The sequence below is a fragment of the Lepisosteus oculatus genome, chromosome 4 (genome assembly GCF_040954835.1).
Source record: "Lepisosteus oculatus isolate fLepOcu1 chromosome 4, fLepOcu1.hap2, whole genome shotgun sequence".
Classification (NCBI taxonomy): Eukaryota; Metazoa; Chordata; class Actinopteri; order Semionotiformes; family Lepisosteidae; genus Lepisosteus; species Lepisosteus oculatus.
Genome location: NC_090699.1, coordinates 26,982,499 through 27,008,022, shown reverse-complemented (window position 1 = coordinate 27,008,022; position 25,524 = coordinate 26,982,499). Strand labels below are relative to the sequence as shown.

The following is a 25,524-nucleotide window of genomic DNA, read 5'->3' as shown; positions in this document are numbered from 1 at the left end:
ATGCACTAAAATCAAAATAAAATAAAAACAGAACAAGCAAATATCAGAATAGCAATGACTTAATATTTAATTTACTGCCTTGAAACATAAAACATTTCTTCAGAACTGAAACACAGAGAATTCCACACTATATACAGTATATGCTTTGGAAGTACTGATGGCGAGCAGTTCCCATGGTTAGACTGTAATTTTATTTTGACCTTTCCAGAACTTCCCAGCTTCGAACCACACATCCCCATTTACACAGTAATTTCACAAAACTAGAAGTCAGATCTTCTGTTGTGAGAGAATTCAAAGTTAACAAGCAAACTAAAATGAATTCTGTGTATCATTATACACAAACTTACCACAGCGACCTCCACTTCTAAAGCAATCGTTCAATACCGCTGAATTTGGTTTTACACAAAAAAGCCGGGATCTGAACAAATTCTTCTAGGATCTTTGAATTTGATATTGGAACCTAAAACACAGTGTCTTTTTTAGGTGTTTCAGCCTGAATATGTTTGTATATGAGATCCAGCGTAATTAATGATCAGTCTGAAAAGCTAAATAGACTACTGTATGTTTTCATTTTGAAGGGCTCTCTATATGGCTTTTAAGCAGTCACCTAAGGAACAACAGATGGTTGAATCTTGTTCAGACTACATCACAGGACACAGGTTCCTCTCAAGAAGGGAAAGCATAATAATGGCCACTAAGAGCATCTGTGGAGTGGACTAACCAAAGAGCAAAAAGCCAGAGATTGTTTTTGTAACCCACAATACCTCTAAAAGGGAGCTTCTGTTCTGTCACTTGCTAGACTTATATTGCAATAACCATTTAACTTTACTAATGGACTTTTACATTTAGGAATGAGAAATGTATAAACCTACACTCTGGTGTTTTTCTTCTTTAAATTGAATATAAAATATAAATGAAGAGACATTCGCAATAAAATCTAATGTTGGAAACTTACATTTCATGTGAACCTTTTGTACCTTAAACAGCAGAGATGTCATTTTTAAACTTAGTCTCTAAAACCTTTACTGGTATGGCCATGTAGCTAGTACACACTATACAAATCCTAAAATAGTTTTTTTTAGAATATTTAGAAAAAATATGGACTGTAAAAACACCTGGCTAATGACATTCAATGTAGACAATGTAAACTAATGAAAACATACTGCAGAGTGTTAATGCAGGTAGGAAAAACAAACTAGGAATATAAGATGAGAAACAACACCAAGCTCGAAGAAGCTACCAATGAAAAAGACTCAGGTTTATGTTGATAAATCATTTACATCTTCTAAATAACATGAAAAAGCAATAACAATCCATTAATCCAATGTTAGGATATAGAGTTATAGGTTCAGAATTTGAATCGGCATTGAGTTATAGGTGCAGAATTTGAATCAAGATGTGTTAAAATTGTACAATGCACTACAAAGATATATAGAACCCTTTGCTCAAATTTTGTTCACAACATTACAAAAAAGAGTAATGGTCTATCCAAAGAAGAGTGCTCTGGAATCTGTCCAAAGAAGAGCAACCAGACACCTGATACTGTGTCATCTTTCAAGAAATCTCTGGATGAGATCCTCAAATCAATTAGCTGCTAGCAACCAAACGAGCTAGACAGACGAAATGACCTCTCATTTGTCACCTTGATCATGTTCTGACGTTCTTGAGCTGTAAACACTGGGAACCTCTGCATGCACAGGGCATTTCCATACAGGATTGCCAGGTGGGTCTTTTCACATGCCTCAGCCACGAACCCCTACATGAAGATCTACATGCACGATACCGTTCAAAAGGAGGAAGTGGCTTCAGGCCCGCATGCTTCCTGCCCCTTTTCAGCACTGCGCACTTCACCCCTATGACGGCCCCTGCCAGCCGTACTCCCCGGCTGCCCAGACCCGGCAGCATCAGGTTTCCCATCTTCTCCGTCAGTCCTGCTGGACCTGCTCTGCCAGTGGAAACAGGAGCTGGCCCTGCAAAAAGCCTAACTAGAGCAGCTGCAGCGCTTTCCACTTCAGAAGGTGCTCACCCACTTTAAAAAAAGATCGTATAAGTGTTCAGCATGGCAGATACTGTAATCCTGGTACTGTTAGTCTAAAAGAAATGTGGACACAAATGTGGGTACACTACATACTCTGAAATATGAAATTGTGATTTGATGCTCTCTGCTAACTGGTACTGCAGAGCTCAGCCAAAATTGAAAGCCACTTCTACAGCCGTTTAACAGCAACATTCACACCCCTGCGCTTCATGTATTGTGAAACCAGAATGCTGGACAACAGAGTTCAGTTTCTCTTTATGACATTAAAAACCTTGCAGGACTTGAGGCGTGAATCCCAGTTGATCCCCTCTGCCTCAGAGACAGATGGGAAAATGATAAACTGCCACACACATCCCCCACACAAACACCCACACATACAAATGCATGAAGACAACACAGGAAGAGAAATAGTTTTGGTTTATCCAGGCTAGAGTACTGTACGAGTATCAGTCCATTTACTGTATAAAAGGACAGCACTTTGTGCACTTTCAGCCCAGCACTGTACTGTATAAGCTTTATAATTAAAGCTTATACAGTATAAAGCTTAAAGTGGCACTCTGCCACTGACCACTGAAAATCGCATCAAAATATTCATACTGTATGCAAATATTACAGGAGGGGACTTTTACCATGATATTTTTTTTTAATTCAAGTGTGTCTTACATAACAAAGAATACTTCAGAGAGCAGTGGTGAAGCTCTTTCATAAAATGCTCTAAAGTACATACAGTACTTTGGCCTCACAGCCTGGGAGAAAGAAGAAGATGCTGTTTTATTTACTCTGCACCTCACTCTCAGTCTCCACCAGAATCTGTCAGCTATATACATTTTGTTAACCACCAACTGAAAAAAATCTTGCTCTTTACTTGATAAGGAACAAAGATATTCTGCTGTACACACAGAACGCCAAGAGCTGCTTGTAGAAAGCACTACAAGCCAGAAAAGGTATGTCCTCAAAACATTTTTGAGATTATGTGAGTTCAAATGCAGAGAGTATTTCTTGTCTTAAACTCTTGCCCTGTGCAGCTGAAAGCCACACTCAGTTGGAGACACAGCCTGTTCAAAGGCCTTTCCACTATGTTCACACTAACATTTAGCACGGGCTGGAAACCTGTAAATGCAAGAGAGAGCAGAGCATCAAATGGTGACACAACAGCTCAAAGTGGAGTCAGTCCAGTTCAGTTGCATGCAGATACAGGTCCCTAAGTTTTGCATTATCCTGATTTCCATGGTCCATTTGGCTAGATATACAGTGCATGCAAAGAGCAACTCAAGTGCATTTCATCTTGCAGAAAATAAAACTGTTGAATTGAAAAAAAGCCAATTAAAGGAACAAAAACATACCATGACATGAAGAATTACTGTAGTCATGTAATGCTATAAGAAAATCAATGAAATCTTACATTAAAAGCATCAACACTGTCAAAAAACAAACCAGGAAAAACTAAACAGTTCCACCATATTGAAACCTGTAAGAACGGCACATTTCTAACTTACAGATCCTAAAGCCTGCAGTTAAGAGGAATATGCCTTTTGTCAATCTATCACAGTCCTGGGCCTCATCTTCCTGGAACAGTTCAGTCAGACAAATGGGTGTCAGAATACAATTTCCGAGAAGCAACTTCCAGGAGTTTAGCTGGGCAATCGTTTCCACACAGTTTGGCGAAATGTGAGTCTCATTACTAACTGTCACACAGTTCCTTAAACATGGAATGATAAAAGTCAATTCAATTAAACCCAAACCAGGGTCTGTGCAACTTATTCTTTTTTTCCAGAAATATGCTGGAATTTTATCCGGCCATCCCTGAGAAAACAAGCAACAGCTGTAATTTCATCCATTTTAATTTAACACTCCACTTTAATTATGCCTAGCCTTTATATAGCAACAGTGAACACACTATACTGTATGTTCAGCTGAAATTGCGGCAGCTGCTGTTGTTTACTACCTGGTTACCCCCAAGGGTCTTTCATCATTGAGATGATGTGATCTCCAGCGATTTGAATAGATTTAATAAACAAGCAGTGCACTTGGTTGCAAATCAACATGTTGTTTCACATACCTTTTTATTTACACAGTTGTTGCTTTTCCTTTTAATTCAAAAAGGTTCATTTTTTTTTCTATGCACACAGCAAATTAATTATTGAAAGTTTCCACAGGGAGCTCAGTATCCCTTACAAAGAAAAACCAGGCTGATGTTGAATTTTGCGGGTGATATTTCAAATTCTCATCTGGTGAAACTGTTGCCCTCTAGGACTGATCAATGCCAGGTTTTAATGGAGCATGACGCTGTGCTAGGAATCCTCCTTTAAGGAGCCAGGCAAATATTTGCTGGCAAACTGGCAAGAGCACTGCCATCAGACTCTTAGGTTACACTCCAAAGAAATTCCCCAGGCACTCTCTACAGCTTACGGAGCCCAAGTTCTCAATAAACAGGCTTTCCGATCCATTCCACTGCCGAGATTTGTTATGACAAGCACCTTAATTATTTAATTGAACTCTATAATTAGATAAATTAAGCAATCAAAGAGCTGATTTTCCCATCCTTAAGTGGTGTAGACTAACATGGGCTGCATGAGTTTTTCACAGTGAGACCCCACATTAAAAGTAAGATCACAAAGAATGAATGCCTCGTTATCCAAAAAAGCTTTTTTTGTGAAATGCAAAACAAGATGTGAATACTCCCAAACTTGTAAGAGGCAAGCCATGTGTACAGAGAGCTTCATAAAACATTTATTGTAAAAGCTTTTTGTTTGCTGCTTTACAGAAAATATCTTAACAGAGCTAAATGGCTGTTGAACACGTATCTTAGCCTTTTGAAGTATAAACTAGATACTTCACTATTTTAGTGCCTGAAATGAAGTCTGTATCCTGTGTTATTTTATTTTTCCTGGCACAATCACATCTTTCAACCAAGCCAAAGTGTTTTTGGATTTTTTTTTAAAAAGGGCCATTTCAAATCTGCTTCACCTACAGAATTAACACCGTAGTCCTGTTACAGAAAAAAAACAGGACATTGTTATTAAACAGATTAAACCTGATTTTAGAAAATGCTGTCAGTTCAACCACCAGACAATTACATAGTCTGTGATACAGTCTTGTGGTTCACTGAACAATAAAAGCATAAAAAAGGAAATGAGAATTATTTTCCATAATGTGATGATGTCAGTCCCAGCAGAGCTTAAAGAGGTTTTATTGATGCTGTTTTCTTTACCTCTCCTCCCTGCTGGAGGCCGAGGCAACAGAGAAGGCCCCAGCCTCAGAATCAACAGCTGTTGCTGGTTACCTAGCAACTACAAGCTCCTAAAGCCGCCGGTGCGGGTGGCTCAGTAGTGTGTTTATTCCTGACAGCGGGCTGCAGGCTGCCCTCAACACCTGGCAACGGAACAAGACACCACCTAAGCTCAAAAGAGTCACAAATTAAGCCAGACTGGCCAAAAAGTGAGGGTACAGATTCGCACGTACAGACAGGTGTAGTATTACTTCCAAGTAAGCCTCAGAACTTATGCTACAATATACAGTTTTGAACAGGACTCTGACAATCTTTCTTTCCTCTAGGGAGTTCCCCTCCCTTAATCGTGGAACCTGGCCAACATTTGCTGGAACATTTCAGTGTCCGAAAAGCACAGACTTCAAGCACACACGTACACATGAGCACCAAACACACATACACATGATGTCACAGTGCAAGATGCTGGACTGAAGTACAGTGTAGTATAAGCTCCTTTTGTTTTGGGTCTCCACCCCCTCACTCCCCCCCTCCCACACACACACCCCACAGCACACAAAGCCCACTTGTCCTCCCAGAGTCTGCTCCACCCCGTCACCACCCTTCAGCCTGCCACTCCAACTGCACCCCTGCCAAGAAAATCAGAGTGCTCCCTGCTAAATGGCACCCTTTGTGCAGCCCGCCGAGGTTCAATCTCCACGGCACAATTGGGGCCAGAAACAAAAGCAGGCGTCAACAGCAGCAGGAAAACACTGGACTTAATTCTTATTAATCTCGGTTGCCTACGTTACGGAGCTTTGAGAGAAAGTGGAGGAGATGAAAAAAAGGCTTCAAAACAGAAAAGCCTCCACTACAGCAGTATATTAAAAAAGTACATCAACTAGCTACGCACACAAACTGACACTCTCTCTCCGTACTGAATTACTCCGTTAACGCTGGTGTTGGTGTTAGATGGGGGGGGTGAGGACAACAGATGAATACATCGGCTGCTAGAACCCCCCCCCACTTCTACCCACACTTTATTAAACAAACAGCAAAAAAACAGGAAATGCGCCCCTTGCCTGGAAAATGTTGTCTCCACATTCTTCTGATTACGAACCACACATGGCAGCCAAAACAAAAAAAAAAGGAAAAAGAAAGCAGAAAAGAAGATTCTCAGCGTGTGCCCTGGGGGTATCCCCCCCGCTCCTCCCTCCCTCCGCTGCTCCTCTCTCGTCCTCAGTCCCGCTCCTGTTGGCTAGGGAAGGTGCCTTCGAACAAGCCCTCGCTCTGTCCCCAGCTGCACCATCTTCACACAGAACACCCCTTTCGAGGAGGAGCAGAGAAAAAAAAAAATCCCGAAACCCCCAGGAACGGATGGAAGAGGGTCAGGAAAAAAGCTTTTGTCCCTTTTATCTGGCTGTGAAGAATAGCCTGCGCTCCGGCACCACTCGGCTCCGCGCACTCCACTCCAGCTGTATCGTAAACTCTTTAAATCACTCCCTCCCCACTTGGCTGGATCTCTCGAACTGATCGCAGCCTTTCTCTCCCAGCCTTTGTGTGTGTTTTAAAAAAAAATCAAAACAGAAAGGAAGCAAAAAGAATTCTTAAGAACACTGCCCAGGCTTCAGAAGATGCGGCACAGTGCTGTGGGGGATTGTACAAGTCACCGTTGGATTTGTTTCACTCAGGCTCCACACATTTCCCCCTTCCTCTTCTTCTCCTTTTTTTTCATTTTTGATCTGGCCTCCGCAGCATTTTAAGAACGCCAGCCCCTTCTGTCTCTCTCACTCTCACCCACTTGCACTCTTTCCTCTTTCGCTTTCTCTCTCCAAACTAAACATCCTCCACCCCCTAGTGTTTTGACAAGTACGACTTTGAAAGAAACCCTGCCTCACACTACCAACAAATAAACACTCCCCTGACAATGAACTGCGCCCCTACCCCTCCCTTTTCTTACTCTCGTATCACCTGTGCAACAGTCCCCCAGCAGTCAGCCTCGTTATCACACAGACCTCTAAAGATACTTGGAAGTCGACCATTTAATAGCAGATCTGTATTTTAGAAGAAACATGTTTTTTTTAAAATGCATTGATACTAACATCTCAAAAAAGCCAGCAAGAGTCAACAACATCTCTGACGTTCACAGCCTGACTGACTGTCTCAGGGCTACTGACCGAAAAAATGTGTGGCATGGGTGATTGCCTTAATTTGGGGGGAAAGCAGGAGAGTGTAAAATTGCTCTGTAAGACAGCAAACAGTGAATTCCACAGCAAGAGTGACCTTGCAGCCATTTACCTGCTGGGTGCACCCACCTCCCTGCTTACGGACTTCCTTTCTGCAGCAAACCTCATCAGACAGAGCTGCCCCAGACCCGGCCGAGTCCGGGATCGCAGCTGAACCCCACAGTCTCGGCAGGCTCCTGTCAGCTGGGTCACAGGTCAGAGGGGTGCACGAAGGTGATCTGTGCCCCATGCCACACAGGACCCTTCATACATTTTCCGATTGAAGCCCTCCTAACCAGCCCCATGCTGAAGACTGAGAGGTACCGGAAGGAAGGCTTTTTATCCTGAGGAACCTCTTCTCATCATTCCCTGCTGTGAAGACAGCATGTTGCCTTCTTCGGGGGAGCACTAAAAGATTTAAGCAGAGGCTTAAAGTGGCATTTCCAGACTAACACAGGATTGGAATCTAAAAAAAAAAACAATGGTAACTCTAAGTGCTACTTTAAGGCTGCAGAGAAAATGGAAACAACCTTTCCTTGTTTTCCATGATGTCGGTCATCCCGCAGTGGAGCACCGGGCCCCAGCAGGGAACACACAGAACCCCAGCTGCAGGAGGGCTGTAATGACTGAAACCAAGCCAGTAAGTGAAATGTTTGCAGAAAAAAAAAGATACAAAAAGGTGCCATTACTCTACACTGCAAAACTCCACTAACCAAGTGCGCTGTGATACGCAGAGCCTGCAGTAGGGCAAGTGGGAGAGGAAGGCAGCTTCCCCGCGACCCCCAACCCCATTTTTAGTTGATTTACTGTGAACAGTTAAACAGCCGGCATTTCACATCACTGATATGATCACGGGACAGCAGCTGCAGAAAGGACACGGCGTTCTTGTGGTTTAACCTCTTCCTTGCTGAGCCCCTTGTACCCTGCGTATAATGATATGAACCGTACATAAAATTTGAAGATCATGTTTTTTCTCAGACCACAGCAATTTTACAGTCCTCTTCAGATTGTTCTCAAGATATGCCATTTCTATCCTTTTGATGTTTTTTTTTCTGTTTCAGTAGGTATTTAATAAAAACCTATAAGGGATATTAGGTACTATTACAAAAATACAGACACTGAAAATTTGGCGGCAAGTGTACGTATTGGAAGAAGTTGGTATTTTGCAAAAATAAATAAAGCAACTCAACCCATATTGGACAGCTGTTTGTTAATGCTTTCTCAGCAGTCTGCCCTCTCAAATGCATTAACATGTTTACATCAGCTCTACCACAGCAAATACCTCCAATTACAGAACTGTCATTATGGATCTGTCTTTAGAAATAATTCAGAGGCACATCTGTTTTGCCCCCTTGCAATCAGACCTCCACCAGCAACATGGATCAATTGTGCAGGTCATGGCTTACGCCTTGTAGCACATTCATACGGCGCCGCTCTGCAGGGATGCTCTGCAGGGATGAGTGAAGTATCCTCCTCAAACTCTTGCAGGATTTTAGGTAGAGCAGCAGCGTTGTGCACATCGGCAGTTTCACAACCCGAGGAGCACATCTAAAAAAGCCTGGCTTCACACCCGGCATCTCGTAAAGTGACGTCAATGATACGATGTCCTTTGCACTTCTTAAAGGATCTCCTGGTTACATGGCCTGGGGGATTTGCACACAGAGAATTATTAAAAATAGCCGCAGCCCACAGCAGCACCGACAGTAGCCGTCATGGTTCACACAATGTGCTCGGCTAGCGTGTCGACGCTAAATTTAAACCCACAAGCGGAGGCAACACTTAACAATGTGTTCTTCATCATATGGAGGGCTTCATGGGCTGTGACAGCGGCAGCCATTTTTGCGGGACATTGCTTGAGAGCCACTGGGTGCGACAAACCCTTATGCAGAGAAGGACCTAAAATGTTTTTTTTTTTTAAATGAGTGTTAGAATCTTGCTTCAGAGGTGATTTTACACTCGTTATGTGATCCCATAGATACCAGAGACAACTAAGACAGAAAATATCCTTAATTAGCAGCCACTAAGGATGCTCATTTCCTGTTTCAGGAGTAAGGCATGCCTGCTGGTATAACACACCATCTGGGACACTTTGGGATGATATTTATTGTGCCTTGAAAACCACTTTGACACAAGAGTCCATTGCCTATGAGTTAAATTGCTGAGCGTGAGATTTAGATTGCAGCGTTCTGACTTGGAGACAGGAGTAACCTTCAGAGGGATTTCATCCCACAATCCAGTTGTGACTTTTTCCGCAAAGTGAGCTGTAGGATAGTTACCCGGGATGTCACAGATATTTTGACGAGCCTCACGTGCTCGTTGCTGTTTTTTCTTGAAACTGAGCTCACTCTTCTCAAAGCTTGTAATAAAGTTACAATATCAAAGCAAACAGAACTGCATTTAACACACATCCATCTGTATTGCCTCAAAACATCAGAATGTCAGAATATCTCTTATCCAAAACTACCCTTTCACCTTTAGGGAAAATCAACCCATGTTCAAGCTCACAGGACAACAATGTTCAGAAACTTGGCAAAGAAAACAGATTATTTAAACCTGTAATTTGCTACTTACCTCACACCTATTTTTTCAAAGACATCAAATAAGAATTGGAAGACTTAATTAGGAACTGTAATTTTCCTTTCTGGGTCTCACTACTGATTCTACTGTAAGAAAAATAAAAAATGCAACATTTTCCATCCTACAATTTTCTGTCCGCTTTATACAATACAGGGTCACGGGAGACACAGGAGCATCACACATTCCACTCGGCCCTTCTATAGCACAGACAGGCTGAATCCCGAAAGATCCTAATACTGTATATCAACTCCAACAGCACAACTCGACAAGTGACCCCATGCAACAATTTGTATTCTAGGCAACAACAAAGGCTTTTTCCACAGTCAGTTTCAAATTTAGCCCTAAGATATTTTCAATATTAACATCAGCCAAAGGAGCACACACAGGCATTGCCCTGGAACAGTCATTTTAGTGATTCGCCTGAGCCCGCTACAAAGACACCTGAACCAAGACACAAGCCTATCCTGAAACACACCAGACAAGGCATTTGTGGAGCTAGAAAGCTAGAATTCAGAGACGGCTCAAGTTCAGCTTATACAAATGCTTATACTTCATCGATGGCTGTGGAAAGCAAAGCATTTTGCCTCTTCTAAGTGAGACCTGCAAGTATCCCATTTGAAATGAGAGACAAAACCTCAGTGGGACACTGTTGGACTGAAAAGAGGAAAATCTGCTTTATTTCATCCACCGCATATTTATCTGTGAGCCTCTCATTGTTTAAGTGCTAGCCCCACTGGGATGCACCTGCACTGGCAGCAGCCAATATAAATAAACCCAGGATGTATTTACATGGCATCCTTTCACAGGCCAGCTAACAAAATCAAATCAATACTGACTTGGAGTCTTTTCTTTCCTATTTAAGCAAGGAGGGAAAAAATAAGCAGATTACAGAGCAGACATGCAGATCTGAAAGGCACCAGAGGCCCTTCTCCACACTTCGTTTGCACAGAGGAAGACACGACAGATCATCTGGAATTTAGGAAATGCAAAGACGAGGCATGTAAAAAAAAACTATTTGTGCCAAAAATCAGAAAATATAAAGGAGCCCTTTGACAACACAGACCCTCCAGGAATAACATTAGATCATTCCACAGCATTTCCTCCTGCACCTTCCCCACCCCAGAGGGCTACAAAATGTGCCGAAAACATGCGAATTACAGCCACAAATCACAGACCAGCCAAATGCTGCTTGCCCGTGTCACCCCCCTCCTCCCCTTGCAGAAAAAAAAACGGAGGGAGGGAACGAAGGAGAGGAGGGACAGAGAGAAGGCGCTGCTGCTGCAGGTGTGCTCCAGATGTGGGGTCTCTCTGGGTGGTGCCACTGCTCAGTTTTTCGGGAACTCGCCTTTTCCCCCTTCTCTGTGACAGGAGCCATCTGGCGTGGCGCAGTGTGTGAAACACGCCAGCCCTGCTCCCGTCACTGGGTGACAGCGTGCATTTACAAAGAACACAGCACAGGCGGGAGAGAATTACCAGCTACCACACCCCTCCCCCGTCTCACAAAACTGCCATGCAACTATTAATCTTCAGGCTCTCCTGACACAGCTGTTCCCTATTATAATAAATAACTGGGTTTCTGTTTAGTTAAACCCTTGCATTGAGGCAACACAGCTCACTGATCATTATTACATAAAACATTGCTTTTATCATACCAGGCTTTGCCACTCTGCCATGAGAAGAGATTGTTTTATCCAGTCACAAGCTGAAATTACATCCTTAGTCGACACGAATCCCTCCTCTCGCCAGAGGTGAACAACATGCACCGGGATCCACAACTGTGAAACCTGATCTGCATTGTTTTTCAGTGAACACACCTCAGAATACTAGAAATGACTGAAGCCACTGCTGTAAAATACATTACTTCTGGTTTGTGCTACAGTTCCTAGAAGTTAAAAGAGTATTCTCCAAACAAATTTAACCAGCCTAACATCTGGAGTCGAAAATAAACTGCATTGTTACACGATGAAGGCATTTTCCTGAAATCAATCTGTCTTAATTGTTTACTAATATAAACTGAAAGACACAGTGGGAGCAACGCTGCTTAAGATCTCGACAGCGAACGCATTTGCTCCCTCTCCCATTTGATTTCTTAACAGGCTTTCCAAATGCAGTTTAGGAGTCCTCCCCTCCCATGAAAGATGGGAGCTGTCTTGTTTAATTAGCAGGAAGCACCAGCGAGATTAGCGTTTGGGGTAAGAGGGGCACTTTTTCTCGACACGGGATGGGAGCCATTAATGTAACTGAGCAACAAAACGTGGCATTCCCTGACCGCCCTGATCTTTCCGTGTGCGCACCAGCCAAACGTCTAAGCACACAAAGACCCGCAGATGTTTAGTTCCTTTACTGCAGGTCAAATTCAAAGATGTTTTCACACATACATGCATTCAAAGACAGCAAAGGCTCAGGGTAATGAAAGGACTGTGGATTAACTCCGAAGGGCAATCAACAAATGATGCTTCTTTCACAATCGGAACGATTTCAATTGTTGATCAACAGACCAGAAATGTGAAAAGACTTGCATGTGTACACAATCTTTACTGAATGTCTTCTTTCATGATGTCTTCTTTCCTGCAGAGTTAGCGACATTGGCCTTTGCGGCCACAGGAGCAGCTGGGCACCATACCTGTGTCACTGAGTGCTGAGCACTGAATCTATGGGATGTATTTCATGACATCCCCTGTTCATGCCACATGTAACAGAGAGGGCATTCTGTCCATGGCCATGCCATTGAAATGGGTGAAAAAAAAAGGTAGAAAGATGAGGTTTAACAATGACATTTTCATTACTATTAGTAACAATAACACGGCCCTATGCACTTTAATAACAATGTGTCTATTTTCCCAATTTCTTTACTCATTAACTGTCATATCTCAGGGGACACAAAGCTGCCATTACCTCACGCTGTCAGACCATTTCAATGAGCGCAGAAATTATTGAGAAGGTCGAGTTGTGCAGAAAAAAAACAGCAAACACATGAGAAAACATACCACCACATCAGCCTTAAGCGTTCCATCACTTCTTCTGATGACTCTAGAGAAAATAAGCAAAAGCTGGTAATCAACACAGAGTTATGAAGATCCAGGGTTCTCGGCCAGAAAAAGTGATTGCTAGGGGTGCGGTTTGAGCTGTTTGGCTCAGATGTTGCCAGTTTGAGTCTGGATTGTGTCACTAGCCAGAATTTCCCAACTGGCAAACCAACAGGACCAGGGTGTGCATTAGCCCTCACAGGTCCTCTCAGTGCCAAGAGCAACTACCAATACTTTTTGGGCACCTACAGTATTAGAGCAATGCCAGTAAGAGACTGCCCCACTCATATGGTTGGCACTAATGCTCCTACCAGGGACTGTGGAGAATACGGAATGGCTCCTACTGGTGGGCAGGATCAGAGAGGCAGATCTAATGACCTTCAATTCCTCTGTGCATTACAGACGTCACTGCTGGAAAGCTGAATCTTAAAACAACAGGTGATTCAAAATTGAGTGCATATGGAATAAAAAATAAGAAATAAGAGACAAAACCTCTTTTAAAATTATTCACCTGAATCCTCCTCCAAGTATACTGAAACTGGCATTGCAGCAGATGTACTCCAGGCAGGGGAGATTATAGTGCAAGGGAAAGTTTAGCTACAATGCCAGATGTTTTTGGGAGTTGTAAGAAGTGCACCCAGAGAAAACCCGCATGAATGCAGTCAGAACATGCAAACTCCACACAAAAGGTGCTCCAGACCAGAATGAACCCCAGTACTAACCACCATGTCACACAGATACACAGTTTGTAGCTATTTTTTAAGAGTTTCACATGCCAAAAATAAGGAGGCACCAGAGTACAAGGCTAAAGGAATAAATCATTCAGTAAGGGAAAACCATACACTTAAAAGCATACCACAAAGTATAGGTTGCATTAGCTCCCTAAATCAGGCTCTTCAAGGTTCCTTTCTAAACATTTGTACATCTTTGATCATAGCATGTCTGTTCTTGCAAACGTTCTGCTTTTATAAGATCACCGTGCAGCTGTAAAATTAATATTAATGAAGGTCTTGGCAATAGGTACTTTAAAGATCGTTTTCACATCGGTTAGTAAAACGTCACATTGTGAAGTGACTATGAAGAGCCTTAGATTAGAAGAGGGTCATGTATTCAGTCATACAACAGTTTAATAAATCTAATGTTTAGTTTAATTAATATGCAACTGAACCTTACCTATGAAAACAAATCAACTAACCATCACTACATAAGTGGTCATTAGCTAAGGCTTGAAATGCTGTGTCCTTTGTTCATGAATGGGTAACTAAGAATTTGTTTGAGTGGATGTGATGTGGGTTTTCATTGTGGTGTGTTGGTCTATGTCGAAAGCAGGAGGCAGGAATAAATATAAAAAAGTTTAAAGTAAAACAAATAAGGAAATTATTAAAAAACTGGCATGTCAAAGAAAAAGGAACACAATGTTAGGTAATCACAATCACAATCCTAGTTCGCTGAATTACTAAAATTGACTCTTCTGACCAGCAAATGAATGTTGATGGAGTAAAATACTGTTGTGCAAAACACATGATCTCCTCTTCGCCAGTGATTTCTATATATTTTTAACAGGGAGAAAAATGGATATGAACAAATGTAATAAGTAAATAACTTTAAAGAATCTTACAAAGATACCTCTCGTGACAATTCTGACAATTCGCAATTCTGTTCTATTCCACACACGTGAAACTGGCCCAGCTGCTTTAGAATTGTAATTCAATATCCATGAGGTTTTCATTTTCAGGCCATGAATAATTCAGGGTGACCTGCCTGGCACAGAGAATGAGATAGGAGACAAAGGGAAGATGGAGAGGTGTGAGAGAAAAATGCAGCTCCTGCTTCACGACTTTCACAACGACAGAAAAAAAAACACAGCTGTCCTGGCCCTATTTCATACTATTTTTTCCCCTCCCTCACTTCCATCTGCATCTGAAACCATTTTGGGAGAATCCCTGCAGACGTACCATTGCAGACTGCAGTGACACACATTTTATGAGGAATGGTAATTTTTTTAAACTTGCACTTAGTCCAAAAAAGAAACTTGAGAGTACAGAGGAAAAATACAAATACTTCAGTGTGGTATAAACGAAGGAGCTGTCAGCACTTCTTCCTTAAATACCATTTCTGATATTTGTTCAATTATCCTTTTTTATGAAAGATGCTGGATGAACCACTGTAGGATTTGAATCCTTTTGTTAACAACCCACATAGAGGAGTAGAGGAGAACATGCATTGCTATTTTCCCAGAACTGCCACCTTAACTAGCCTTAATAACCCTCTCAGCTGCAGGTCTCTCCCAGTATAAGTTAGCAGCATGCAGGAAACTAGTTTTTAGCATTCCGTTTGGGGGCTGGATATGAGAGAGGATACAGTGATAGCATAAGTTATGTGTTTTCATGCCATGAATATTCACAGAGGAAAAGGTACATAAACCCATTTCTTCACGAAGCTGCCACATGTATCAGTAAGGTACATACAGTACCATATTATTGCAGCAGCACCCGTGAATGTTAGTACTAGTGGCATATATCAGCTAATGGAAGCCATATTGTACAAATGAATGAGATAAATAAGGAATCACTGCTAGGGCAGTTTTCTGAGGAAAATCAAGCCCTGCTCTTTTCTAAATGAACAAACACAAAGAAAATATTCCCTAACCTTACTGCTTACTAATGACACAGCTTTTATTTTCAGTTTTAGGCATCGACAGCTTTCAGTTAAGTGCCCAGCTCTAGTGGAGCCCTTCTAAAACAAGAAACTGCATCCTGTTCCCTCTACATCCAGACCAGGGTAGAAGCTGTGTTGGTTCCTGGCCACACTGTTGGCATGAAGATTACAGTTAGTACAGCATGTCCAGTATTCACTGGCAGCACGAGGTCACTAGTTAGGCAGTCTGACAGTGTTGGAGAACTCAGCCAGGGCGAACTATTATCAGGACATGTACTTGCATGATTCCATCTGATTTATTAATTCATTAATTTTTCAAGATGGTTTGCAGAGTAGTTAATCCTAATGCATCGATTTGCAAAGATTAACAATTTATACAGGGCACACCCCTGGTATTGAGGTTTGTAGAACAAAAAGGCCCTCGCAAGTCACATTGTACTGATGCATATTTAATAGAATGAGAGAATATTTCCCAGATTTTAACCATGCTATTGTTTTAAAGACACTTCCTCACACCAGTCATGTCCCAGCTACTCTCTGATACTGTAGTATGGCATTGCTGTACATCTCATCAGTTTGTTTCTACTGATAAAATACAACAGGTTTCGTGCAAACTACGCAGGGCATAGAAGAGAGTCATGTTTTCTGCAGATCTTCATAATTCAGGCTGTCTGATTACATTACCCAAAGACTCATTAATAAGACTGTCACCAGGGTAACGGGGGAAAAGTGTAATGACATATAGGGAAGTCTGGAAACAGGTGGTTGAGGCACCAGCTGTGGGCTTCTTAAAAAAGCAGCTATTGGTATTTTACACTACCAGCAGAGCAAGATGGGTCAAAAGATTATTTTTGCAAACTCTTTTTACTTTTTTATATAATGTCACACACATACAAACAAAAATAAAAAACGTATTCTTTTGTAGTTGTACAGTAGGATTAGACTTAATTCAGACTGGACTATAGTAGGGCAAGTCTGTGATGATTTCAGAAAGAGGCTTCTGTAGTACAGATGGTAGATGAGATGTTGTCTAGAGTAATTCCACTTTCATGATCATAAACTCACAAACGGAGCAGCCTGTCAGCGCTGCAGTCATACTGCTACAGCTCGATTTAATGGAACATCACTAGAGAGAACCCAGGAGCTGCTGGGGACACACTACCACAGCCCACGCGTCCCGATGCAGACGGCTCTGACTTAGAAAGTTGATTTTCGCTTTTGTCCCTTTCCCTCCCAGCCCCAAAGAGCTGGAAAGGAGACAGGCGACAGACTGCCAAATCGGGCACAAGGAGCACGCTGTGCCCTCCGTATGGCTGCAGTCCTGAAAAGGAAAGGCAGCCTTTGTCATATTGAGATAACATCTGATCAGAACCAGCACTTCTGCAGCACAGCGGGACATCTGGCGGGGAGGAGACACACTCCAAATTCCACCCCCTCCCCCTCCGCACAACCACACACGGGAAAAGAGACCATTTATCACCACCGGAGGATGATGGAACCTAGTGTTGTGATGTCTTTTCAGAAGCTGGGTGCCTTGTTAGCATTTTACACAAATCAATCAATCCCTTCTGAGCACATCTTAATTATCCTCAGACTAACCCAGAGCTCATTAAATGGTTCCAGGCAAACATCTTTTGAAAGCAAAATTAATGAAGGTTAGAGTCCTATGAAAAATCCTTTGACCCTATATTGACTGGCAGTTAGGAGAAGAAGAATACTTTTTTTTGCACTGGTTGACAGTAAGTCCCTCTCTAGCTGCTGAATAATGGAATTTGTGATTTAGATTAACACATCTGGTTTCAGAAAAGTCTAGTGCCCAATAGTTAGAAATTGTACATCATAACTGACTGCTTCTAAAGTGTTTGGTAGTCATACTCTGGGAGAACATTAGCAAATAGAAAGTTGAAAGGGCAGTATATATTAAGAGGTAAAATACAGAGTAACATTCCAAACAAGAAACCAGTTGGTTTCCATTGCAACTGGTGTGGCACCAGTCATGCTTGGTGGAAACATATGGACTTTTTAGCATTTTGCAGAAACTTTCCTAATTTCACCTCAGTTGTCAAATGCCACTGCAATTATTACCAAAGTCAAACAACTTCTTTCATGTAATTAAAGTTGTTGCCAAAATCATAAAAATCCATTCAACTAAATTCAATGCAGCACAACTTGTTTAAGTCCTTAGTTTACTGACTTGATTTGGCCTACAGTGAACTAACTGTTTATGTAAGTAGTTCAGTTTACAGATGGGCTTGCAAAGATAGTTAAGAGCTGAAACCGTCACTTTACTTAAACTGAGGAACAAAGTGTGCAGTAGGGTGTCAGGTAATGTGTAGCTGATTCACTTTGGGTTCCCTACAGCCATTACAGTAAAGCTGAAATAGCTGAAATGCGATCTGTCACATATGATCAGTACTGCAAATATATTCGTACTGAAACTGGTTCTGTGATTTTCTGGGACAACTGTCAGGTTTCTCTGAAATCCACTCCTTTAAGTAGTTTAAGTCGGTGTGGAGGCTCCTGAATGTCACCGGGTTTTAATTTATAAAGCAGTAGACCATATATTTAGATAATTGTGATGAACAGTGATTATTTAGCTGAAAGGTTAAGGGACAGTAAAGCAAAGTCTTGCTTTGGGTTCCACATACCCTTATGAGACAGCAATGTTCCAAATTAAGATAATTTTAAGTACTGCAACACCGCACAGATGCTCATCTGATGGATCTGCAAAATGCATCCCAGACTTCACAGCACTTACTGAAACGTACTCACAGGCATTACACTGAGACTTGGTGAGTGGAGGACAAATAAATATACTTGATTTTAAATGTACATAACATAAATTATGTTATTTAAACTGCCTGCCATCCTACATTTTCTTTGGAGTAGGTATTGGGTTTGACTTAAACCCAATAAGTGATCTTGTGCTTAAAGAAGCTGGGGAACTCTGCTCTACAGGAATGAGAGACACGTCAGGCACAGTGAAAGATGCACCCAAAACTCGAGTTGCTTTTGCTCTATGGCTGTCGGGCTCCTGCTTGCTCTTAATAAAGACACAAATTAGGCTGATCAGCTGTTCTCAGTTATCACTGGTCTGCACAGCAAGGCATTCTGCAGTGGCAGGCTGTGTGGTTTCACACTGTCAATAAAACCTTCACTTAGCTGACTTGCTCTATTATCAACAGCGCAAATCTCATTTATTCATTTATTTTAAATGAATCAGCAAAGACCTAACATCTTATTTCGCAACGAGACCTTCAAGATTCTGCTGGTGATCAGCTAGCTGTTTGGTGGACACAGGACTGTCTGTAATTCGCCTTATGCCGACACCCTACCAAACAAACACATAAACAGGCATCACATTGGGCGTCACCTAGCAGCAGGTATTGCGTCATGCGATACTGACCTGAGCTGATTCCCATGTGGCTGACTGACACATCCATGGCCAATACAAATCCACACCCCACATTAGGAAGAGATGAACTGCAGCCAAGCAGTTCAATTCAGTCCTTTAATGACATTATTAATGATCTGCTTATGTTTTTATCCAACCGCTGGAGCCTGCGATAATTTAATTCTGTGCCCTGCCCCTTTAGAGAAGATTCCACACCTGCTGTTTCTCTACTTTGTACAGTGTGGTACTCAGCCTGGCTATTTCACCCCACATTTGTGGACATAATCAGATTTTCTTGTATGCTTCAAACAAATGCCTGGTTAACAAAATCTCTTACCTAGACTTATAAAATGAAGTAACAACAGTTACAAAAGGTCTGGAGTAAAACAATTCTTATCTGTCAATTAAAAAATATAGCCAGCTAAGCTTCCTTCCTACAGCTTTGTCTACAACATTCAAACAAGGTGCAGTCAAACCACACATTAAGCCACCTTTAAAACAGGTTTTGTGAGAAAAATAAAGTCTGCCTGGTGATGATTAGTAACTATTTAAAAACTAGCATCCACTTATACAATTTCTTGTGTCATTCTGACACATTAAATTAGAAGTCAAAACAGCTATAGTATCCTTTTTTGTTTTGTTTCCCTGTCAAATCTGCCAAGAGTTCCCCTTTAACAAGAATGTACACAATGCAAATTTGAAAGCCATTTCCACAGGTCCCCACTCCAGCTAAACCTTTCCCAGTTACTTAAATGAGAAGATAATCTTTCTGTGATTACGACCAAAACCCAGGTTGCCTAGCAACACACAATTAAGGAATATGCTTTCAGATCCGCTTTGCAAGCCAGCCATTATCAGATGAAATTACTGAAGCAACAAATGTCAGCATCATGCAAATGAGTTTGTTGTGCTGAAAGAATGTTTAACTTGAGTAAATCGGGCCACACGACCTTGGAGACAACAGATACATTGGGCACTGATTTGAAAAACCAAACAAAAAACAACAGGAAGAGAGGTCATGGCATTTAAAAACTGCCTTCATTTCTTTTCCATGTCATTTGGAGAGCTCTATCGCACTGCATCGTTTTTTGAAATATTTTAAAACAAAAAGTCATATTTCAGTACTTCATAAAACATATCTTAACATATGAGTCTACAGATGATCATTTGTTGGTAATTTATGAATTTGATATATTAAAATAATAATAATAATAATAATAATAATAATTACAACACCTCATATCTGTGTTTTATGATTGATCACACTGTTGTGGTACACCTCAAAATGCAATGTTTTATAAAAACCCATTCCTTAGACGACATCCAAAGTGGACTTAATTTAATTTAATTTTGCTAAATAAAACAAATGCTTAATGGTCTTCTGAACTTACTTTTGAACTTACTAAATATTAAACAAGAATCAGAAAAATATATTTGCACTACATCTTACAAGCATTTCAAAGTAATACTGCAAATTCCCGGCAGCTTCAATTTAAGCAATTAAAAGAATCAAATTTGTTCATAACAACAGCAGTTTCAAATGGTGACTGGCAGCCCATTTACCTAGCAACACTGCTGTCATGGCTGAACTACTGTATAACATGAACAGTTTCGCAAATATACTGTGGTGGATATTTTTCTGATCACTTTTCCAATTCTGACAAGATCCCTTCTCAACATTTAACACTTCAATATGCTTTGTGGCCCAGACAAAAAAAAAATCTGTTTTTCTGATTTGTCCTTTATTTTTTTTTCCATTTTGCCAACCTTTGAGAAGTTTACATAACCAGAGCTCTTCAAAAGAAAACGCTATACCTCATTTTTAAATTCCACTAAATCCCACCAAATGTATACATGTATAGTCAAATGTACAAAACACTCTTACATAAATACACAAGTACAAAGATTTTGGCAATACTTTAAATCAAATAAAAGCAAAACTGTAATTTCTGAACCTATTAATAGAAATTTCATAAACCCTTCTGCTCTACTATTGCTAAACAGCAGTTATACTCTAGTTCTACAAAAATAATAAACTAACTCCATAAGCATCGAGGCATCAAGTGTTTTGTGTGCAACATATGCAGCCATAAACCAGGATTCGTGAGAAGCCTAAAAATGCTCAGTACCAGAGAATAAAAAAGGAAACACACATTCTAAATACGATACAGTATCTTTTATCTGGCAGAAAATCACCCAATCTCAAATAAAGCTCCATTATCCTGGCCTGGAAAAACTTCAATCTGTAGCATAGATTCTTTTCTTGCCAGCTAAACTAACCATGCAAGGCAGCCAGTCAGTGTGCACAATAATGTTAAAACTCTGTCAGTCTGACTGAGTCATAATGAAAGGGACGGTAAGGCGAGAAAACGTTTCCAAATAACGATCATTACGTTTGAGTACCTAGTTCATGGCCCCAGCTGCAGTCAGTGAGACATCAATAGTGCCTTAGAGGAAAACCAGATGCACAGAACACATTTACACTGGGGGCATGCTGCAACACTGAACCGTGTCAGCATCAAAAAGACACTGTCATCATCAGATGGAAGCATTTTTATTGTTCAAAACTGTAATAAGGAAAAATAAGCTCAATAAAAAATATACACATTTACCTTCCAAAACCATTCTTCACACAGCTGCTACATGAATTAGGGTCAAGTTAATTTAATATGCACATAAATGCAAACCAGGCTACTGTGAAAATTTTGAAGACTAAATTCACGATGAAACCCAAAAAGAATGCAGATGGAAAAATGTATAAAATTTTTAAAAGACAGCCGAGGTGAATTTACATCAAAGCAGTTCAACAGGGATCATAACCAATGGCTCCTTCAAGCACTCAGCTTTGGAGTGCCATATATACATAATTAAAACAATGTCTAATAGCTTTAAAAGCTAATTTATATCACATTGGAGTTCAACTTCCAAGCGTGTTTTAATGGAAAAAGGCAACAGAACACTAGTTTTTAACCGATTTTAACTGTAGGAAGCTGAGAAAGAATCCATGTTGAAACACAAGAATCACACAGCAGGAAAACCCATTTCCAATACGGCATACGGCATCACGACTCGACTGAGTTTTTAACCGGAGAAATCCCTGTTTTCCCCTTCTGCCGGGATATTACTAGATCTCACCCTGGAAGAAATCCCACTTTCAAAAGACAACAGAGACAGAAGCAGAATGAGGCACAAAGGTGGCACAACCACAGCAAGGCACTCACTCACTAAACAAGTGGGGCACGACGGAGGACGAGGAGGAGGAAGGAGGGGGAGAGGTGGTAAAAGAGTTACTTGAGTCAGGTGATGCCATGGTGGAGACGATGACGGGCGGCCCCGTGCGGCGGGTGATCTTCTGGTTGGCAACGTTAACGTTTTGCACCTGGAAGGTGGGGCCCATGGGCATCATGGAGGTCTCGGGCTGAGGCCCACCCTTCCGCAGGAGCTGGGGGCTGCTGTGGGGGCTCAGCATGGGCGACAGAGGCGGGTGGCTGCGGTCCCTCTTCATCAGCTCCATGGGGACAGTGTAGGTGGTGGAGTATGCCGTCTTGGGGGCGGCGTTGGGCGGCGGCGGCTGCTGTTGCTGGGGGGAGTAAGCCGACATGGGGCGGCCCGGGGTTAAGGCACTGCTGTATCCCCCTGAGCCGACGGGGAAACCCCCAGGGGAGCGACCCCCAGCATACGTGGTGGTTTCCAAAAGATGCTGAGAGGGGGCGCTGCTGGGCCTCCTTCCCATAACCTCCCCCATTCTGGGGGACACGGAATGAAGAGCACTGGGCGGCTGCTGCATCGCATTGGCATCCACGCCCTGCTGCTGCAGGTAGAGGTCATTGCGGTGACTGAAACTACTGGATCGTGTACGTACGCGCTGCTGCTGCTGCTGCTGCTGGGAGGTGACGGGGCCCTCGTGCTGCCGCTGCAACTCCATCTTGCAGCTGAGGGCCAGGCGGGAGAGCACCCGTGCCTGGCCCAGGTTGGCGGCCACTGAGCGCACGTCATTCTCTTCCATGACGGCCAGCAGGCCGGGGGAGTCGAAGCCCTGCTGCAACAGAGCAGTGATGGTGCTCTCCGAGAGCCCCTCCGCCCGCAGCAGTGCCAGGAACTCTCGGTCCACGTTCTTCTTCAGCTCCGCCAGCGTGGCTGTCTGAGATGGGTGTGGTGGAGGCCCTGTGGCGCCAGGAGTACCTGCAGCCGCAGCCACCCCGGGGTTGAGGTCGTAGCCTTCGTAGGGCATTTTCTGCCCCGCTGTGGAGCAGTATGGCGATGGGCTTTCCTGCCTGATCCCCATTCCACGAGAGGCGCTCCCCTGATTGCCGTCCATACCCTGAGAGGCTGGGTCCACCACTAGGCAGGTGGCCGTGGGCTGCCTGGGGTCCAGAGGGCGCCCGTTAATGTCGCTGTAGACAGAGCGGCCACTGAGAGGGGGTGGCTCAGCTCCATACCTGGGAGAGGAGGTCTCAACTCCGTAGTGGCCAGGAGAAGGGTCCCTGCTCCGAACACGCTGGCCATCTGGCATCATCTTGGCGGCGGCAGGATCCCTGTACATACGGCTCATCTCATGAGCAGTAGGGGGAGGAGGAGGAGCAGGCCTAGCTTGTCCTTGATCCCAAGCTGTCCGGCCCCCACCGGTCATCCCATAATGCGGTGCTGATCTGTTAAGCAGGTGTTGCTCCCCTCTATAAAAGCCTCGTGGATCTTCAGGTGGCCGGGCTGCTAATGTGGGGTCATGCTGGTAGTAATCCTGGGGGGGCAGAGAGCTGCGGGCTGCCATGGCGTGTCGGTCGTAGTGGTTGTTCAGGTCAGGCACAGAGCTCTTCCTCAGGGGCCGCCGGTCATGCCTCTCGGGGTAGCCCTGATCGTAGAGGGAGTCTTGGTAGGAATAGGGGTCCCGCTTCAACTCAAGGTCACCCGGGCGCACCCCAAGGGCTGGCTCGTACCAGCCTCCTCCACCGTCACCCCCGTACGTCAAAGAATTCCTCCTTCCAGCTGCCCCGGGCTGGTAACTGTAGGCACTCTCCCCGTCCCAATGCCCCTCATACCATCCAGCAGCGTCCCAGCTCTGAGAGCGCCCGATACCAGTGTGCTTGCTGGAAACAGGCATTGGAGAGAAAAAAGAACACGGCTTTAAAGAGAAAAAAAAAACGGAGGGGGCAAGGTGTTTTCTTTCAAGTCTTCGGTTACACTTACATCAAAAAATTACGAAAGACAAAAAAGAAAAGACAAGGTATCGTTTCACCTGATCTCCAGCTTCAATTTTTGTTTTTTCCCTTGAGGTCGTGCTATCAAGTGGCTCCCCGTCAGTAGGCAATCCTTGAATAATTAATTTTTGGAAACATTAGCAGCCGCTGAGGGGGGAAACAGAACACTACATGCACTCACATACAACGCACCTTGTAAACCCAGCCTTACTACTCCATAGCAGCCGGAGCGACGGGGTCTCTGCTTGTGTTAGGCTTGGAGCCGATAGTGAAAAAATAAGAGGAAAAAGGTAGGAAAAGGGGGGAGGGTGGGGGTTTGCTCTAATCCCGAGGTTTATCCCTTCCTACTGTGGCCAGGACATTTTACTCGCTTGGGCAATCACTAGGAGAGATTATGGGCTAAATAAAGCCCTCTTAATTCCACCGCTCCCTCTGACATCACTCGAGCCAGATAAAGCATCTCACTAATGCTGTCACCCTGCTGATCTCATACCCTGTTCGTTCTTTGTACAGTGAGCTGTACCTGCAGTTTCAAGTCACCACCAAGTGACTTCAAAGGCTGCGCCTGTTGGTTACAGGGGTAACTTTCTTACAGAAAGTCATAAAATTAATAACAAAGATAAGAATCGTTCCATGTCAGGACACATCAATTGCACTGTGACAGAAAACTAATCCACTGACTAGAGCTAGCCGAGACGTGCAGCAGTCGTAAGCTGTCAGTCCCCATTAGATGTCACCCGTCCTTTACCGACTCCCTCTGTACATAAGACGTGATTCTGAAAGCTTTGGAAAAGGCTGGGGTCTTACAAGAGGAGGATGGAGAAGGTACACCCCTTCTTCCTCATCTGCAGTCCCGCACGACAGGCCAAGCCTGGTGTGAGAGACGTTCTGGAAGCTTCTAGAAGATTCTCAGAGGCCCAGAGCTTCTCAGATCGCCTCCGCAATTCAAAATCCACGCGCATACGATTACCCATACCCATCGTATCTCATCGTATAACAAAAAAATATGTTCTTCTGTTATTTGGTACATTTACAGTATGTTACTTTCCACAGTGCATTAGCTATACTCATGGTATATATTTGGCACAGGAGTACTTTTTCACACTATATGTGTTTTAAGTTAATGGCAGTAAAACAGAAAGTGTCCCCCGCAAATAAGGAAGTTTGGGTGTATTGGACTACATTTTGTACTTTGTACCTGTACCT

At 42.9% G+C, this 25,524-nt stretch overlaps 1 protein-coding gene across 9 annotated transcripts in view; it reads right to left on the bottom strand.

Annotated features, from left to right (window-relative positions):
• Positions 1-25,524, bottom strand: part of ctbp2a (C-terminal binding protein 2a) — a 111,654-nt gene that overhangs the window by 26,486 nt on the left and 59,644 nt on the right. For 2 of the 9 annotated variants that reach the window (XM_015346805.2, XM_015346806.2), the window contains exon 1: positions 22,415-24,584. The exons of 3 other annotated variants lie outside the window; for them this stretch is intronic. In XM_015346805.2, the coding sequence (XP_015202291.2) occupies positions 22,415-24,221 (1,807 nt within the window). In that variant the 5' untranslated portion in view covers positions 24,222-24,584. Of the gene's footprint in view, positions 1-6,325; positions 7,106-19,135; positions 19,202-22,414; positions 24,643-25,524 lie in introns of those variants that run through there. 4 more of the 9 variants (XM_015346807.2, XM_006630411.3, XM_015346810.2 and 1 more) reach the window with 4 other exon arrangements.